This window comes from Dipteris shenzhenensis, chromosome 13 (assembly GCF_047967505.1).
Source record: "Dipteris shenzhenensis isolate YYH24624 ecotype China chromosome 13, Dip_SZ_1.0, whole genome shotgun sequence".
Taxonomy (NCBI): domain Eukaryota; kingdom Viridiplantae; phylum Streptophyta; class Polypodiopsida; order Gleicheniales; family Dipteridaceae; genus Dipteris; species Dipteris shenzhenensis.
The window spans coordinates 44,262,151-44,282,463 of record NC_141608.1 but is presented as its reverse complement, the minus strand read 5'-3'; the positions used below and the strand labels follow the sequence as shown (position 1 = coordinate 44,282,463).

General features: G+C 42.7%; 1 protein-coding gene across 3 annotated transcripts in view; it reads right to left on the bottom strand.

Annotated features, from left to right (window-relative positions):
- The window catches only part of LOC147895452 (uncharacterized), a 33,640-nt gene extending 31,920 nt beyond the window's left edge, over positions 1–1,720 (bottom strand). For 2 of the 3 annotated variants that reach the window (XM_087383704.1, XM_087383705.1), the window contains exons 1-2: positions 1,479–1,720; positions 1,032–1,205 (exon numbers count right to left, since the gene is read on the bottom strand). In XM_087383704.1, the coding sequence (XP_087239830.1) occupies positions 1,032–1,086 (55 nt within the window). In that variant the 5' untranslated portion in view covers positions 1,087–1,205; positions 1,479–1,720. Of the gene's footprint in view, positions 1–1,031; positions 1,206–1,478 lie in introns of those variants that run through there. The other variant, XM_087383706.1, reaches the window with a different exon arrangement.
- Between the last annotated feature and the right edge of the window lie 18,593 nt (positions 1,721–20,313).

Sequence of the window (20,313 nt, the reverse complement as noted above, 5' to 3'; positions counted from 1 at the left end):
TGGCCTTGCAACTCCAACAAATCAGCCAAGTCATAGGACTGCTTCCCTATACCACAGTTGTTTCCGTCCAATTGACGGTCCATAAAGGACATAAGAAGAATAAGGATCTTCATGGGTTATTGGCCATCTCAAGCAAATATGTATCTCGGGGGGTGATCTTGCTCTTTTGAAGGGTGGTCGGTGAAAAGAAGAGCTATTGTTGCTTTGCGAGGTGGCTGTCTTTCTGCGACGCTAAATGAGATATGAGAACCTAAAGCAATCCTTGAAGATGTCCAGGTGAAGTAAGGTCCAAAAATCCTCCGGATAGAGCCCAATCTCAGCAAAACACCAAAGCTGCGATCCATAAAATCATCGTGCGGGCACCGACCTGTTTCTCAAACTCTTGTGGTTTGTCCAAAGCTTGGAAAGTTGTGAATTGTCAGGCAACGAAGAAGCAACAGCAAAACATAGATCAGATTTTGCATGCAGGAGTGGCCCACAATGCCAGCGTGTAGGAGAGAACCCAATCGCAATTCATCTGGAAGGCGTTCTGCTGCTGCGAAGTGTTACCCGATCTCTTCTCTTGCTATGAAAGTACTGTTGCAGCCCAATAGACCCATACTTGAAGCACAACCATGGATAAATGGTCGCATAGCTTCAAAACCAAAATCTGCTGCTCCATGCATTGAGAGGGCATGGAGGACAAAGTCATTCAATGGACTAAGTAGGAACAGCTTCACTTTACTTGCATACTAACAATATAGATGAGAGCAATGCAAATGTGTAGTTCTTAACATAAAAATGACATCCAAACCGACTTCTGCACTCCATGCTGTAGATCACAATATAAACCAGCCTACCACAGATATCGACAAATTTAGATAAAGCAAACGAGATTCCAACTTTGTTTGAACGATTGGGAGCACTTCCTGAGTTAGACAGACCATGCGATAGGATACTAGAATAAACGTCGCATCTAGCATGCCCTACATCATTTCAGTAATTGACACTTCGTGCACAGACATAAGGCTTTTGGAAAGAATGACACCCACTTGCTCCTACGATAAGCAGAATCTTTGAGGTTGCAAGGCCAACTTGAAGTGACATTCTGAAAGCTGCAGAGCGCCTTCAGAGGCACACGGCAGTTAACGACACGTTAGGCCGGTGCCGAAACACCTGCTAATGCCAAAATCTCTCCCCGCGCAGTCCGCATAAGATTAGAATACCTGCAAAATGGCAGATCACAGGAGGGGGCGCAAACGGATCAAAAAAGATGATCCAACATCAACAATGATGTAAGATAGCAGCTGGACACGGTTCCTAGAGTGCTACAGATTCGGTATAGAACCGGCGAGATGGTTAAGATTGCGTTCTAGACGAGAACCGCTGCAAATTCGTTAGCAAAACTGGCTAAAGCACTCGATTTCCGACGTGGTTTGGAGATGAAAGAAATGCTGAGGTTCCGAAATGCAAAGAAAAGGGCAATGAAGAGGGAGTACCTGAAGCCGGGGGTGTGAAACTTAGCGATGGAGGGAAGGAAGGGCGCGGCAGGAACGATGATTGTGGGATTGGAAGGTGGCCAAAAACGAAAGATTGACTCTACCCTGAAATAGTAATGGCACACAAATAACAGATACAGGAAGTCGCCAAGCTCTATACTCTCTTCTTCACACTCGGCCCTCTCTTAGGTCGGATTCACACCGTGCCCTCGCTCCCCATGGCGGATCATAGAGACGCAGCCCGATGTCATTCACACCACCCGGCGGTTATTTCTTATATATAGCCGGCTGCCGCTATGATGGTTTGATTCATTCTGGTCCGTTGGTGGCGTGCATTCAATACCCACTCAATGCACTTTGCGGGGTGTAGTTTTCTCACTGAGCAGCTTTCATCTGTCGGACATAATTTTTTCATGTCACTGTCTAGGCCTCCTCTTGAATCAATGAGGAGGGCATCCCTTCACTCAAATTTTTAGAGGATGGCCACTAGTTGGTGTGAATCCGGCCTTAGAGGCCACCCCCACTAGCCCCTCATGCTATTGACTTCAAAACAAGTTCACAATAGGAGTGTAGCAAACAAGTCGGCAAGCACATGTGTAGTTCCAAGTGCAATTATTGAAATCAAGGATGCATGGCAACCGAAATTTTGTCAAACCCTATGGGAGTTACAGGCACATGTTGAGATTGAAATCTGAGAAACAACATTCTTCATTTCTATTGGGTACCCCCCTCTTGTTGATCCTTGTCTGCCTGTGTAGATGGCTTGCATCCGTCAGCCATCTGATTGCCTTCCATCCGACATCCGACTGCCTGAACTTTGCCAATTGTGCTGCATGTGCCCAGGGTGAGACTTCGATGGTAAGTGGAGACGACTAGCTATGGCAGTACCATTGCCACGTGCTAGTCGAGATACTGACACATCATCCAAATTTTTAGTATAGGAGGTCAAGTGGTATCCCTGAGCACCCCCGCCCCCCAGAACGTCTTCACAAGAGGGTATGTCTACCATCAGCACTGCATAGAGTTTGTTACGGGGACAGCCCCATGTGGGGACGGCCCTCTTAGATTCACTGAGTATCCACATTGGTATAGAGCCAAACTACCCCTTGAATTGCAAAGTGATGTTCTAGGGGGTGGGCAAGGGCACCACATTGCAATTTCTTCACGTAGTGCTTTTATGTGTGTGAGATAATTCTTGTATAACTATTAAGAGATAAAAGGAAAATCATATTGTGGAATGTGTGATCACATGTGAACTAGAGGAAGGGCTCAATCAACTTCCTTGTGAGAATTTGGTTTGGGTTCTCTACTTCAATAATATAGGAGAGTCTTGGAGAATCCTTTAGTATGCAAGGTGTAGCTTTCAAAAAGCAAAGAAAAAGGGGGAGAAAGAAGACTGAATCCAAACGTGATGTGCGTCCAATGCTCAAAAGAGTCAATGGTTTTGAAAGTTACTTTGGGAGGAGTCAAAAGCTGCCTGGGGGGAGGCTCCTACAATAAATTCTTTGCGGTAGCTTGGGCTTTGTGGTTTCACAATCCATGATAGAGGGGACGTAGCCAGCTTTTAGAAAGATTGTTCTACAACAAAGATACTGCAAGAGCCTATACTAGTTAGAACTCTGCAACAATAGACCTTCAAGAGCCATCCATCTACTTCAATCCTAGCAATTGGCATCATTAGAACTCTACACCGGACCATACAACTAAAAGTCGACATCAAATAGAGGAGTAGACCTCAATAGTCATTCCAAACTATCACAAAAAGTCAATTTCTTTGCAATAAAGAGAGAAGTATCTCTGTCTTATATAGGAAAGGAGATCTTCAAAGGGGATCCTCCACTCTAACTTTTGGTCAAGCGAAGGTGAGAAAGCACTCCAAAATCTCTTCTCAACAAAGGAGATAAGTGCATCTCTATTTGAAATCCAATTCAAAGTGAGCATAAAGAGGATTTGTTAAGGAAAATTCAGAGTATGAAAAGAAAGACATTGAGGATTAAGAGTTATCCAATACTGACTTCAAAGAACAACGTATCTGTAGGACTATGAGGGCTAGACTTAAAGAACAAAATTCTTGCAAAGGAACAAAATTAGTAGAAAATATTTTCATTCTATGAATTTGATGGAAAGAAAGAGGCACATACTATCCTATCATGGCTTAGTCAGCCATACAATTATTTTTTAGATGGAGCAATTTTCTAAAAAAGACAAGATCAAATCTACTACTAATCATTTGGTAGATTGTGTCGCGCTTGCTAGAAAATCACAAAGCAAAGTCGAAGGCAAGCTGGCACCTGAATTGAGGTTGGAAGTATTTTCTAAACTTAATAAAGAACGATTTCTTGGGTGCACAACTCAATGCTAAGGTTAGGCAATATTGGTTTATCTTTGGGCATTCAAAAAAGGAGACAATCCCAATTGATATTGGTAGACTTTATTCCAATTACAATCTCTAGAAAAAGTCAATGAAAAAGATCAAAAGAGAAAGTACACGGTAGGATCAAAGCCAAAGATTAGGGTAGAGATTAATATGTTCCACCAACCCTCACTTAGATTTGCCATGTCACTTGCCATTAATTGTTAAATTAGGGTAGAGACTAATATGATCCACTAACGCTCACTTAGTTTTGCCATGTCAATTGCCATGACTTATGAGAAGAAGAATGGTATTCCAAAGGAGGGAGCTCAAAAAAGAAAGTGATCATGTGCTAAAAATGCAATAAGGAAAGGCATATAGTGACAAGTGTCCAAAAAGGAAGAAGGCTCCAATTGCAAAAAGGTACTTATCATCAAGGACAAGGCAGCCAAGCAAGAGAGGATAATACAAGATGTAGCCGTTTCAAAGGTGAAGGTAAGTATAATTGTCCAGCACTTGGAAAAATGAAAGGTTTTATTAATGGAAAAGAAGAAGTTGTTTTGCATGATGATGGAAGTGTGAATGATAAAGGATGCATTCACAAAAACAAAGTACAGTTGTAATAGAGAGGGCAAGATTTGGAGATCTCAATTAAGCCTTATAAGCCTAGGCGAGACTTCCTAATAGGACCCCTACAAGGAGTTGAATTATCTTGGCTATGCCTTGGTGGCATCATCACAATCCTAAGATAGATTATGATTCACATCAAATGTGGACTGTAAAGGATTACAAAGAGTTAAGTTTGAAGGTTCAATGAAGGTAAAGATTAAGGCTCTACTAAATCATAATCAGACCAAGAGAGCAATCATGAAACACATAAATTCTTTCTGACACAGTTACTATTACCAATCCTATTACTAAACCCACTCACTAAAAAATTATATCTAAGTTCTTTTATTGCTTTCTTGAGGACCTACAACCACCAGGTTTACCTTGTTAGATCATTGGATAGACATCCTACTAGAGTTGAACATCATAGGATAGAAATCCTACCGGGTAATACAAAAGGAAGAGGAGGAGGAGGGGAAGAGGAGTTGGGAGTGAAGGTGGAGGGAAAGAGATTATAGCATGTAATACACAAGGAAGAGGAGTTGGGAGTGAAGATCATAGGTTTGCCTTGTTCTAGAGTATAAGATCATAGGGTAGAAATCCTACTAGGTAATACACAAGGAAGAGGAGGAGGAGGGGAAGAGGAGTTGGAACTAAAGATGGAAGTAAATGTGGAAGTAAAGGTGGTGGGAGAGGCAGGGAAGAGGAGTTGGAAGTAAAGGTGGAGGGAAAGGAGGGTGAGGAGGAGGAGGAGGGAAGGAGGAAGAGGAGGTGATGGAGGAGGAAAGGCAGATGGGGAGGGAGTGTAAGAGTATGGGTTGCAAGGGTAAGGCCATCCTAGTACACGTTGATGGTGTAAGGGAGCACGGACTCCACCTTGTAAAGCACCATATAAATTGAACACAAAATCAATCCAAAGATAGGTGGAAGAGTTGATACAAAAGGGCATTGATAAGACACGGGAGTTCTCCTTACAAAACACCTATTTTGTTGGTGAAAAAGACTACCATGCACTAAACAAATTACAATAAAATTATAGTGCATTGACTATCATGCACTAAACATAATTATAATGAAGAGCAAGTATATCCCCCCTTTGAATAAAAATTCAAAATTTGAATTAGTATTTGTTGGCATTCCCCTCAATTAAATGCTTATTCTAAGCTAATCGGTTGGGAATGCTTTCTTGGTGGTTTAATATTTGGTGGTGTGTTAAATGAGGTTCATTGAGTGGCGAGACTGATTCCTCTTGAGGTGGATGAGGTGGATGCGGTCGCATTAGCACAAACTCATGTATACAACAACAACCACAATGTGTGCCATGCTAGGAATGTGTGCTTCTGTAAATTCCTGCTACAAGGATCCTAGTGATGGTGAAGGTTATGGCAAGAAGAGGGTCTGTGAAAGGGAGAAAAGCTTTCATAGATGAAGGCTAGACTTGTTAGGTGTGGAGTTTTGCGAGCCATTGGAGATGTTGGCACTAATGTGAATCCAAAGTGCACAGAGACCTTGCAAATGGAGAGCAATGAATGGAGATATTCCTAGAGCAGAACATGGAGAATTACATGTTGCACAAAGAGGCAATGAATACATTACGCGAGAAAGGCAATGTAGAGGAGAATAAGAGGTGAGTTCCCCTTCAAGTAGTGTGTCATGTGAGTATGGCTGATAAGTGTTGCCTTGAGGTAGGCATAGGAACTATCTCATTCGAGCAGCAAATGGAATGTAGTGTTTTCTAGTGCACAAGTGTTTTATAGTGGTGCCTTGAAAATGCTAAGGGGAGGCATTGAGCAATGCGATTATACTGTGGTGTTGAGTTGATGGGAGTGTTGCTCATGGGAGAGTATGTCCCACTGATGGAGAGTACGAGTTACATATTCAACAACAAGTCTTTCGCCATCTTCCATTTGCTCGACGGATTATCTTCTCATCTCTTGCCTCTACTGTCTTTCTTGGCCCGATCAAGCTATTGCTCAATGCATTTGTCACCATTGGCACCGTCTCCTCAGCAATAATTGCCTTAGGTGATTGTGGCATTGAGTCGATAGGAAGCATGCTGATTGCCAGATCTGGGGTGATGTTGATTGTGAGGACTAAAGGCATGAACCGTGTGTGGCGATGCTAATTGCACGTGAATCGTGGGCAAGTCGCAGAGTTAGTTTTGGCAGTGAGCATATGTGTGTGTGTGGCATTAGCTATTGCAGTTGAGTATGTTGGCTAGTATTATGTTTGCAATTGTCTCTCCTTTGTCAATGCATGAAGACTTATTGAGTGAAAGAAGACTTATGGGCTGTTCAAATGTAGTATAGATTGTGAAGCTAAAATTTTCGGGTCTAAAATGCGCTGGCCGTTGTGTGAAAAAGGGCTATCCAAAGGGGGACTGCTACGTCAACTATGATACCGTGACATCGATATAACGGGGAAACCACGAGGGTTTGACAATACTTACCTATGTGGCTAATAGGGTCTAGGGGAAATCCTAGGCCTAGGTAGTTAATGGAAGGGTGCATTAGTTGAACCTAAAGAGGGGTTTAATGGTAAGGTCCACTTGGACACATGGCACCATGAGGGATGGCCACTTGCGAGGTATTGGGCTAGGAGGGAGGATTCTAGAGGGAGCCAAAAAAAGAAAGAAGGTTGAGGAGGCTCCAAGAGAAAGGAATCCATGGTCGGGTGGAAGATAATGCGCAGAAGCCCTCGAGGATTCAGGTTTCTTATCATTGGTATCAGAGCCAAAATTGAATGGATTGACGAGCCTTGTGAGAGGTTGCCATGCATAGCAACAATAGGAGGAGGAAGGTGTTTGGAATCAGAGTCTAAGCCCCAAGGCAAGGCAACCCAGATAAAACGAGCTACTGTTTTATTGATCTGCGCAGCCCAGCATACTTGTATACATACTTGTATACGGCGGAGAGTCCAGAGGTTTGCTTATACAAGTTCTGCCAACTTCTACGAACTAGAATTGGCGTTGTAGCAAACCTGCGAATTGACTAAGTAAAGACAGCCGATGGAGTTTATACTTCAAATCCCACCTTCGAAGTTTGCATGACAGCCGATGGCGTTTATATGCACTGGAAAGGAGCCATGATCTATCATCTGTACTGTTGTGAAAAAATTGTCACGGGTGTCACTGTGTCAATCTTGGCTGCCTTGCTGTTGCACCAGCGTCCCAATACATTAGAGTCTCAGACTCTCAGAGCCTCAAAGGAATGAGACGATAGTCGACTAGTCAGAATCAAGGGAAGAAAGTTGCGCGCGACGTCCTTCGCCGATTTCAAGCAAAGCAGCGATTCAATCCAACGCACTGCGTTCGGCTGAGAGACAAAGCAAAAATACGATGCTTCTCATATGTGAACCAGCCCGCAAATCGTTGCGCAGCAAATCGTCGCTCAGCGCAAATACACAAAGTTTAAGCATTTGCAAAAGCCACGTAATCTAAGGTTTTCAAAACCTTAGAAAAAACCACCTCATCAAAGCCTTTATATCCCTCTCTAAAGTCTCAAATCCCTCTCTTTTCAAAGTCTTTTCACCCTCTTCTTCGTTCTAATCTCCTTAGCCACGCCAAACTTAAAGAAGAAGATCGAAGAACGAGTCGAAAAGTTCGAAGCAAAGAGTATAATGGAGAACTGGATCGGGACAAAAGATCAAATATTAAAAGCGTGAGAGGACGCGTCAGCTTCAAAGACAAATTCAAGACCATCGAACAAAAATCAGGGAAGTGGGCATCATATTTTTCTATCTGATATAAAGAGCTTTGCTTTACATTTTCTGGAAAATATACATTATTTAAAATGACAACTCCAGAAAGGGATGGTAGGATTAGAGAGGCCGAGGAAAGGGCTAGAAAGGGAAAAGTAGTAGTTAGAGAGGAAATACATGATGAGGTACAAACTGAAACTCAAGAGGATAATATAGTAATGGAGGATATTGATTACGGTGATTAAGGAATTCCGTATGCAAAAACCTTTGAGGAAAGCTTGTGGAGAGAAAATCTCTCAAATGCCAGCAAGTTTGTGAAGCCATTGTTGGCTTTGTTATCTTGGAATTGGTCAAAATCAAGTGCCTCAACTCGAGAGGCAAGAGGGAGTCTTGTAGCATAAAGATTGAAGGCTTTGAAAGTCTTTGTGAGCTCAATGGTGAGTCATCAAAGCCAATTAGGCAAATATCATAGCTAAGGTTTGATGGTTGAGCTAGGTTGCATGAATTTGCAAAAGGCTGCTTCAAAGAGAAGCATAACAAAAAGAGAAGCATAGTTGACAAAAAGAGCAGCAAGTGATTGTGTAGAAAGAAGGGTCATTCATGGTGCATGCCTACAAAGCACAGGAGGGTTGGTTAAAAGCTTTAGAACCGATTCATGGAGAAGAATGAGATAGTTTTGTAGGAATCCCATTGACAACTACTAAGATGACATCCATGAGGATGTGAAGTGATGGTAGCAATGGTTGAGAAAATTGCCAAAACTATGACAAAGCTATCTGCATCATGAAGAAGGTGCTTGTTTGTAACTTACGAAAAAGTGCAATGCCAATATCTTGTGATTGAGCACTAGATTGGAATTTAATATTCCATGTGCATATTCATGCATCCAAGTTTGCAATAGGGTGTGTGTTAGTGTAGCCAAGAGAGTATAACTTGGACCATCCTATATACTTTACAAGTTGCCAACTAAATGATGCAAAAATAAATTATACAATTATGGAAAGGGAGGCCTTGCGATGGTCTACCCTTTTAAGAAATTCAGTCACTACTTGTTGACAAACAAGTTTGTGTTCTTCATTGACCATGCTTTGCATGATTGGATTCATCATGCGAATGGTGTGAATGAACAACAACATTAACTAGCGGTGGTCGCACATTTGTGTTGAGGGTGATGGTATCGAGGCTCTCCCATGCATACAAGTCTAGCAAAGCACCCGCCCAAGTTTGCAAGAAGACCAAAAACACACCAACAAAGGTTAAGACTTTGTCATTCACGCCTACCATAGCCATTACTCCAAGTGGGAAAGCCTATACCACAATGGTGCTTCCATCAGAGGTAAGACAATGCCACCACTGGCCACTGTATTTACAACATTGACGATACAAACATCTACCTCTTTAGTTCTCCAGCACATCTGATAGGAGGAAGGACATCGAGGTAAACTTCATGATCATCTTTTTACAATGGATCCCATGTCATTTGAGTTGTGTAGCAAGGCTGCTATACTCTTAGATGATGACAACATGAAAGAAAAGTACCAAGGAGGGAAGACCACATCCACCTCCTCACAACTATCCCAGATCGTGCAGCCCACTACTTCAAGTGAAGTCAAGGAGACAACCCCTCCCACCAAGGGTGTGAATATGGAGGAACTAGCTTCTAATTTATAAAAAATCAAGTAAGCCAACAAGTGGAAGGACGGATGGTCAAGGAATCCCCTAGTAATCCCTGCCTATTTCCAAGTCACGATAATGTGTGGTGTGGGATCTGTATCTGAAACCATCCCACCAAGGATTGCACTCGCCTTCGAGTGAAGAGCGTGGCCCATGCTCAACTGCATGCATTGTGCATGATGGTGGAGCTATGATACATCCCAATGTCATTACCCCAAGGTCATTACCCATCCAATGTACCAAAAAATGACCACCTCTTACTTCACCTACACCACCAAATCATCAAACCAGGGACAATTACAAATAAAAGGAGCCACTCCTACCATCCAAGGGAAATTTAGGGATAAAAGTCCCCCATTACTGCCACCCATATTGGGACCTTAACCCCCACCACCACAAATCACTCCCATGAATCAAGTAATGGTGGAGGAACAACCTAGTCACTAGGAAGAACCATTGTGCACTGGGTGTGGAGTTGACAACCTCTATAAGGATTGCTCAAGGTAGAGCCAGTGGTAGCTACTACACCTAAGAATTCAAGTCTTAATCTTCTTAGCATTGAGAGAGGCCAAGTGTCCTCGGTACCCTTAAATGTAATTACAAGGGCTCAAGCTAATAAGCCTTTAGCAAGGAACTTTGTAAGCAGGCCAAAAGAGATAAGGCTAACATATCGCAACTTGGAGAGGCAACATCTACACGTGGAAATGATAAAGGAGACACTAAGATTGGAAAGGGCTATGATAGGGTCATTATGCAGGATGGGTCTAATGAAGACGCTACCACATCATCTTCTTCTAGTGGTACTTTCTCAAATGGAGGCTTGATTAAATCCTCCTCTCAAAGTAGTCAAGGAATCACTAAGGACCCCTATCCAAGGTAGTGCCATAGTGCTCAAAAGTCAGGATTAATATCCAAACCCCTTGATAGAGAAAAAACATGTATCAAGGTGCAAAACTTGGTACACGAGTGCCAAGAAAAGTTTGAGCAAAGACTCAAGGAAAGCAAGGGAGCTCATACAATCTATCCAAGGTAGCACGAGGCAATCAATAGAACCTCTAAATCCTTGCAAGTGCCCAAAAGAGTGGAAGAGGAAATTACCTCATTCTCTTCAATGGAAGGGTCCACACTAATGCAATGGATGTTTGAAGAAGACCCGACCTTGCAACAACTAAAGGAGGATGACAACATGTCCTTATATGGCTTAGAAGAGTTAGAATCAATAAGTAGGGAGCCTATCACTGGGCCTCAAGAAATCATATGATTATCCTCATTCTTGTCCATTGAGATCAAGATACCCATCGCGATACTACTATTATGGGGTAATCCAACTCTATGGAGAGACCTCTAGATTGGATGAATGGACATCTAGTAGTTCTTGAGTCCATGGATCCTGAGATAGTCAAACCACCAAATGACCCCCAACCCTTTCCCAAGGTACCCTTCAACAAATTAGGCCAATACTTTGAAAGTGACAACACCAATGGAGTACTTCCCATCTCCTACCAAGGTAAGAGCATGATTGCAATCTTGGATGGAGGACCTGGTGTAACATCCCAACCAGTAGGAGTTCTAACAAACATCAAGATTAAGACCTACGATTTGGCCTACCAAATGTGGTTTGTTGTAATGGACTTCCCCAACCAACCAGATGTGGTTCCATAATTGGAGCTTAAATAGAATATATGTACGTAAGGATGAGCAAGTCATGAGGGTGGATCTCCAAACTTGGAAGGCTCACCCTATGTCAAGGAATTTATTTGCAGTTGAATTTGACACCACCAGTAGGTCGACTTTGGCAAATGTCTTCAATGCTTATAATAAGAAAGAGGACAATGAAAAGAGTCCTAAAGACTCTTGGTGTGCTCCTTTACTAGAGTTAGAAGAGTCAACAAATTGGATATATACATTCGCCACAATAGATCTGCCAAGTATGAAAGGAACTCAATTTATGCACCTTGACAATGATAAATCTACCGCCATTACACCTTTTTACACCATAAGACTAGTACTACCTAATTGAGTTGAACCTACAATTGATAATTCCATTGATACTAAGGAGATAGGTATTACTCCATCTCATCTTTGGGCAGAGTTGACATCAATAGGTGCAGCATGTCAAATACAGGCCTTGGTAGATGGTCGAGCAAGCAACAACCTCATCTCCTGGGAGACATTAAAACATCTTGGCTAGGTACTCTTTCAAGTCTATGATTTTAAAATTCAATCTATAGGAGGTACCTCAATTAAGGTTGTCGGTTATTTAATGCAGAATGTGTTCCATGGACAATCACATTGTGCCTTGCAAGTTTTTTTTCACTCTTGCAGGTACCTTAACACAAGCCACAATTCTTGGTAAAAGCTGGATCCAAGACATTCACAAAGGGTTGTTTGGTGATGAATCAATCCATGAAGATGTACTAATCACACTACCAATTGGCCCAACATTCAAGCATCAAAATCAGCATCCAGTTCCACTTCTCAACCTAGGCAAGCACCTCACCAATAAAGAAAAACAAAGAAGAAAAACTAGGCAACTGTGGGTCCAAAAACATCTACTAGAGGCCCAAGGGTTCTTTGAAGGTGAATCATATATTTGGGTTCCAACAAAACCTCAACATCAAAAGCCACCCTAGTATGTAATCCTAATATCGAAGAACCAAATGACACCATCCAAAAATGAAGGTACGATACCGTTGGATTCCCACAAGACTACTAGAGGCCCAGGGATATTACCTTGGAAATGCTTATATTTGGGTACTCAAGGTACTTAGTGCAACAAGAGTACCTCTATCATCTTCAAGCAGCAATGACAATTTGATAAATAAAGACTAGAAGGATGAATGGTGGCCAAAGCCTAAAAAATTGTCATTGTTATTAATAGATTGGTTAACAATATGCCACCGCGGGTTAAGTGATGTGATTGAATGGACAGTGACAAGTCTGTAGAGCCAGGATTGTGCCTTGGAGCTAGATGGGCCCAAGAGGATGGTAAAAGAATGAGAAGGGAGAGTGGCATAAAGAGATTAGGGTTGGCCCTCCCTTCAAAAGGTGACTTGTATAAAAGGCCAAATGGTTGACTTTGGTCTTCATTGTTGTTTGCACAAGTTTGAATACAAGCTCCCGCTTCTCTTCCAAGAGAGTGTTTTGGGTGTTCTCTTATTTCCATAGTAGTGCCCTTGTGTCTGCCACTCCATCCCCCTTTACTCTCCTCTTTCCTTATCCTTCTCCCTCCCTTCTCCCCTCTCTTCTTCCCTCTTCTCCTTCCCCCTTTCTTGTGTGGAGACACATTGCAACAATCCGGAGGCCGCTTGAGTGACACTTGCGGACAGCTCATGCCTTGCATTGCTCTCACAAGGAGTAGCTTGGAGTGGAGGCTCCATCAGCATCTCTTCAACATCCCCATGACACGTGAGTCACCATCGAGACCCACACATTTTTGGCACCATTGCCGGGAATGGAGGTATGCTTTTGCATTGCACTTGTCTTCCTCCGTTATCTACCCATTGCACAAGGCTTCAAGCTTAACTTGAGCTTTGTTAGTGGAGTTGTAGGATAAGAAAGAGTGAAGAAGTGAGAGGTTTGGATGGAAAAGTTAGGAAAGCTGTCATTTTCTGTTGAAAAGTCATTTTGGATCATTGGAAGCTTCTTTTTCATGCTTTTTAGTGTTTTGAGTTGATAGGAGCCTAGTTTGTAAGATTGCTAAGGAGTGTATGAGTCTAAACACACAAAAAACAACAAAAAATGATGATTCTTGCTGAATTTCGAAGTGGTTTTGTGTGGTAAAACTCACCCCTCAAGAAATCTTGCATTTTGGCTTTCAAAAGTTGTTACTCTTTTGGCTTTCAAAAGTTGTTACTCTTTTAGTTTTCTTCATTGAGTAGGTAGATTAGGTAGTTTAGCATCCCCCCATCACAAAAAAAAAAGAAAAGAAACTTCCAAATCTTCACAAATCATCAAAAACCAATCAGCAAAACTGTGTGTTCCTATTCCCACGGGTCGACGTGATAGCACTATCCCATCGATCGTTGCCATAGCCGTATCCCGCCAGTCAAACTTGCATTAACCTATCGCCATAGCTCTATCTTGTCAGTCAAACTTGCATTGACCCATCGCCTTAGTGCTATCCCACCAACTTGCTATTCTGCTGGCCATTGCCTTAACTCTATAGTGTCGACCTGACACATGTCAGTACCTAACCCATCGCCCTAATTAATTACTGTCAGTTAGCTATCTTGTTGGTCAAACTTGCATTGACTTGGTGCCATAAGGATATCCTGCCAGTCGTTGCTTTAGCCCTATCCCCATGGGTCATCACCATAGCTCTATCCCACCAGTCAAATGGGCATTGACTCGTTGTGTAACTCTATCTCGTCGGCCATTGCCAAAACTCTATCCCGCCGATGTGCTATCCCCATGGTTGTCACCATTGCCATATCCCCATGGGTTGTTGCTTTAACTCTATCCCATCGACTTTCTATCCCACCGATCGTCACCATAGCTCTATCCCATCGGTTGTTGCTTTAACTCTATCCTGCCAAAGCATCAATTGCATAGACTAACACATGCACTTGAGATCAAGAAGAGTCCTACTAGCTTACCTTGTGCCTAAAGACAATGCCTCAAATACCATCTTGTCGACCTCCATACCTACCTTAGCATCCTTAGGGTCAGTAAACTCAAAAGTTAGTTCTCACTCATTGCAAGAATGTTAGAGCCTCAGTAGCTCTGAACTCCATCCCCCCACTGATCTCCACTCTCCTACCCCATCTACAACAGTAGCCACATTAAGGGAAACCTTTTCCAGTATCATGGGAAGGTTTGGATTGACTGACTCAATAGAGTGGCTAAACCCATTTGCTTGGTAGACTAGGGCAATGTCAGAGGCTTAAATGTCAGCCCAACCACCACCACTGATGTCAAAAGCCATATTCAGGGAGCCAAGTCCCACGATACCTAATGGTAATCAACCCCCATCATACCAATTCTTTGATGATAGGCAATCCTATGGGGAGGGATTTGGACCCACATTCTCACCATGGTCCCAAAATCTAGAGCAAAGGGGGCAGAGGAGTAACCTTGAAGGCTCACAATTAAGACCCTCCACCTCAAAATCCCCTATGATACCTCCTTGGCAGCAAAACATGGGAGATATTCCCTACCCAACAAGTTCCCCTTATAAGCCTATGCCTACAAGGAACATACCACTCCCTAGAGGACCTCCAGTCCAACCTGTTAGGCCCAACCTAACCCAAGTCACAATGCCAATGCCCAGTGGGCCTAGATCCTCCCATCCCAACCTCATGTCCATGGAGCCCTTCATCAGGACCACCAATGTACAAGATAGGGCCTACCATTCCACAACCTCCTCCTAAATCACAAACGGTCCTTACAGACAAAGCTATGAGAATCCTAGTGCAACCACTAGGAAGGGGGGCCACCGCTCCACCACCAATGTTTCCAAGAGGGGATACCAACCCCTCAAGGAGCAAGCCTATCACAATCTCTAAGCTGATCACCAAGTTTATAGGAGAAGGAGACCCAGTCTCCCATGTTGAGAGGTTTGAACAAATTTGTGACACCTTTGTTGATATTGGGGATCTAGACAAGGTCAATGCTTTTAGCTTGATTCTTGACGGTAAAGTTGGACAATGGTTTAGAGCCTTAAACCCTAAGGAGAAAATAAATTGGGACACATTGCATAGATCTTTCATTGTGGGGTTTGCCCCAAGTGGTCCCAAGTGGAGCCCACTTAACTAGCTTTATCAAGTGAAGTAGGACACTGAGTCCTTAAGAGACTATATCACTAGGATTAAACATTTGAACTCTCGATGTGAACCCCATGAGACGATGAGTGATGTGCAACTTCTGCCATGCTTCCTCATAGGGCTACGAGATGCTAAGCTGCATGATCATTTGTTTGCTATGAATCCCACATTGTTTGAGCTATGCAGTAAGATGGCAATACGTCTAGGGAAAACATGAGGGAGATGCCCCAAAAGGATTGATCCTTAGCTTCCTCTGATATGTCCCAAATAGCACAAGCTTCAACCTCAGAAGCAACTAGGGATGCAAACATGATGCCCAAAGTGCTTAACATGGAAGAGTTGGCCATAGATTTATTAAACAAGTTGAGCCAACAATGGAATATAGAAGCACCAAAAGATGCTCCTAGCAACCCCCATCTTTTTCCACAAAGAGATAACATATGGTGTGGGGTATGCACTGGAAATAATTCCACTAAGGAATGCCCTCATCTTAGAGCCAAGCCAACACTCTATTGTGCCCATTGTGTTCATTGGGGAAATCATGACATATCCCAATGTGATTTGATTCCTCAACCCATGTATCAAAAAAGGCCACATCTACCATTGCATGCACTACCCAATCCATCCAATAAGGCACAATTGGCAATACAAGGAGCCACATCAGCCAATCAAGGGCAATTTAGGGCTCAAAATACTCCATTACCCCTGGTAGTACTAGGACCTCAACCACCACCTCCATGAATTACTCCCCTGAATCAAGTATTGGTGTAAGAGCTACCTAGTGATTGGGGAGACCCTAGACCTATCTTCAATGGACACAACTATCCCCAAAATGGTGACAATGCAAATCGGTCTAGCATTATAAGTCACTACATTATACAAGGTGACCAACACATTCCGATCTATGAGACTACACTGATTCCAAAAAGAAGGGATATATGAACTTGACCAAGACACAATCCATTCAATGCCATATGTGTCAAGGGCCACACCTAGCCAATGAGTGTCCATATAAGGGGCAATCTAAGCAACCAATCACACCAGCATCTAATACACCACTGCCATTATGCACTGGGTGTGGTGTGGTGGGTGTGGTGTGGACCATCTTTTTAAGGATTGCTCGATGAGAAGGCCATCTACATCCACAAGCCTTAACTTGTTAAGTATTGAGAGAGGCCAAGTGTCATTAGTATCATTGAATGTTATCACGACGTTGCAAGCTAAAGCTCTTCATAAAGAGCTTTGCAAACAAGTAAAAAGGGATCAAGCTAGTACGTCACAGTCTAGAGAGGCAATTGAATCAGCACGAGTAAGCACCAAGGGTGCAACGAAGATTGGGAAGGGAAAAAATATGGCCATCATCCAAGATGGGTTGGATGAAGATACAGCCTCCCTAGCAACATCATCTTCCTCTAATGATACTTTCTCAAATGGTACTAGCAATAAGCACCCGCATGAGGGAAATGAGGCACCAATAATGGCTTCAACCCATGGCCAAGCTACAACACCTAAGGGTCATAGTGGATATCCCAACCCATGGGTGGGGAAACAAGGTCTCCCCGAGGCACATAAATTGGTAAACAAGTGCCAAGAGGAATGCCAGCAGAGTCTCAAGGCAAGCAAGAGTACTAATACAATTCATCCTAGATATGAGAGAAATGCTCGAGCCTCAAAAGCCTTGCAAATACCTAAAAGGGTAGAGGAAGAATGTGTTTCATGCCCTTCAACAGAGGGATCCACCCTAATGCAATGGATCTTGAAGAAGACCCTGCCTTGCAACAACTAAAGGAGGATGACAACATGTCCTTATATGGCTTAGAAGAGTCTAAATTGATAGGCATGGAATCTATGATTGGTCCTCGAGACATTTCAGGATTAGCCTCATTCCTGTCCACCATTGAGATCAAGATGCCCATTGCGACACTATTATAGGGTAATCCTACTCTATGGAGAGACCTCTCGGATTGGATGAATGGGCAAATAGTGACACCCCAACCCACAAATCTTGATAATGTTGAATCTTCCAATCATGGTTAAGACCTTCCAAGGGTGCTAGTCAACAAATTGGGCCAATATTTTGAGAGTGATGACACGAATGCAGTGATACCCATCTCCTTCCGTGATAAGAAAGCTCTGGAAATCTTAGACGAAGGAGTAGGTCTTAGCATCATCATAAAACAATGCTGGGAAAAGTGGGGAAGTCCCAACCGAGAGAGTACTTTCTTAGTAGTTAAATTAGCTAATGGAGGCATGGCTCATCCCATAGGAGTACTCAAGGACATTAAAATCAAAACATGTGGTCTCACATATCGAGTGTGCCTTGTTGTAATGGATTTCCAAAACAACCCTAGGTATGAGGCTATTCTAGGGAGACCTTTCTTGTGTATGGCAGGATTGATCCATGATTGGTGCTCCAACAACATTTATCTAAGGAAGGTTCAGCAAGTCGTGAGGGTTGATCTTTGAACATGGAAGGCTCACACTATGTCCACAAATCTATTTGTAGCAGCTGAATCGGATACCATCGATAGGTCTATGCCGATAAAGCTGGTTAAAGAATATGAGAAAGAGGATAGTGAGAAGAGTCTTGATGAACCTTGGTGTGCTCCTTTACCAAAACTAGAAGACTCAATTGATTGGATCCGTACACTAGACAATTTAATTCCATTACACCTTTTTACACCATAAGAGCGGCACTACCTAATCAAATTGAATTAGGAATTGACAATTCCCTTGATCCTAATGAGATAGATATGACTCCATCGCAACTTTAGGTAGAGCTGACATCATCAGGTGCAACATGACGAATACAAGCCATGGTAGATGGGTGAGCAGGCCATAACCTCATCCCTTGGGAGACATTAAAACATCTTCGCTAGGTACGCCTTCAAGTATGTGATTATGAAATTCAATACATAGAGGGTACCTCTATTAAGGTTATTGGTTCTTTAATGTTGAATGTTTCCTTAGACAATTACATTGTGGCTTGCAAATTTTTTGTAGCTCCTACAGGTACCTTAACAAAAGCCACCATTCTTGGTAAAAGCTAGATCCAAGACACTTACAAATGGTTATTTGGTGATGAATCATCCCATCAAGATGCACCAATTGCTAACCAAGGATCAATATCACCAACTACTTCCACCTCCCCACCTCGACAAGGGTGCCACCAAGGAAGAAGACGAAGACAAAAGGCAACCAAGCAAATATGGCTCCGAAAGGATCTATTGATGGCTCAAGGATCATTTGAGGGTGAATCATATTTTTGAATTCCAAAGAAACCTCAACATATAAAGCCACCCCCTCCTCTAAACATCAAGCCTCACCATCACCAGCCACCCCCTCAGGTAAACAACAAACCTCAACATCAAAGAAGAAGATGACCCCATCCAACAAGGAAGGTACATTACCAATGGGTTCCCACAAGACTACTTGAGGCCCAAGGATATTACCTTAGCAACTCTTATATATGGGTGCCCAAGCCTTGCCAGAGCAATCAACAGCCCATTCACGCTTGTTGCCCTAAGCCTAAATGTACACTAGCACCATCACAAAAGTAGGAGCAGAGCCCCAAATCTATCAATACAGAAGCATCAACGAGTGCACATGCACCACTAGTAGTCACACAAGAACCTACTTTGCAAACATGCCAAGAACAGTGAGAACCTGCTTGCAAGGACAAGGGAAAAGCACCAATGCAGGAGGATCATATGCAAAGGAATTCATCTACCTCCTCTCAAGTAGTTAAACAAGAACCTGTCTCAAAAAGGGAGACAGTAACACAAGAACCTACTCAATCGCCAGTTTATCAAAAGGCATGTCAATTTATTACATCATCTTCAAGGCAACTGGCAGCAACACAAGAACCTGTCTTGAAAAAAGAGACAGTAACACAAGAACCTACCAAGACAAAAGTTGAATCCACATTAGGAGCCATACAAGAACCTTCCTTGCTGAGAAATTCGGTATCTATCATCAGGGAACCTATGCAACAATCGGCCACACAAGTAATGCCCATCATAGTGGAAGTCCCACAAGAACCTTCCAATGTGAACAATGCATTATCTTCACCCCTGACAACTTTCTCAGTTGAAACTTGGGCTCAACAAAAGCAAAAGATCTCCAAGACATTGCAATCCTACTCAAATTGATACATAGAACATATATCACTTTATTACGATGAGTATCATAGAAGTGGTACATGTGAGAGATCACAATTCTCAATGATGTAACACTGACAACAAGAAACATGCCAATAGTAGATCCACAAGAACCTACTCCTAAAAATGGACTAGATCCATAAGAACCTACTACTACAATCAAGGATCTCGAAGAACGTCAAGCAACATTACTGCCAACAGGATGACAACTACTTGCCAACAAAGATCTCCAGTAATGTCTTAGGAACTCTCCTTCAAAGTGATTATGAGACTTACTCTAGGGATCTACAAAATGATGTTCTTGCTAAATCTAGGTCATAATTGGTCAATATGTCGCATGAGGAAGTACTAGGTGAAAATAGGTGGTCAATCCTGTTCAAGTTCTCAGCATGACATACTCAGCAAATCACAAGTACATCAACTCAATGGCTCCTTGGCCTTAGGAAGATAAGCTACAAATGCTATGGAAATTCAATACACCAATCAGCATCAACAATACATCCCTTCAGTAAACCCAAAATAGAACAGGGCACTGACTTATGCCTAAGTCATTAGGGTCTTAAATTTGAGTTCAC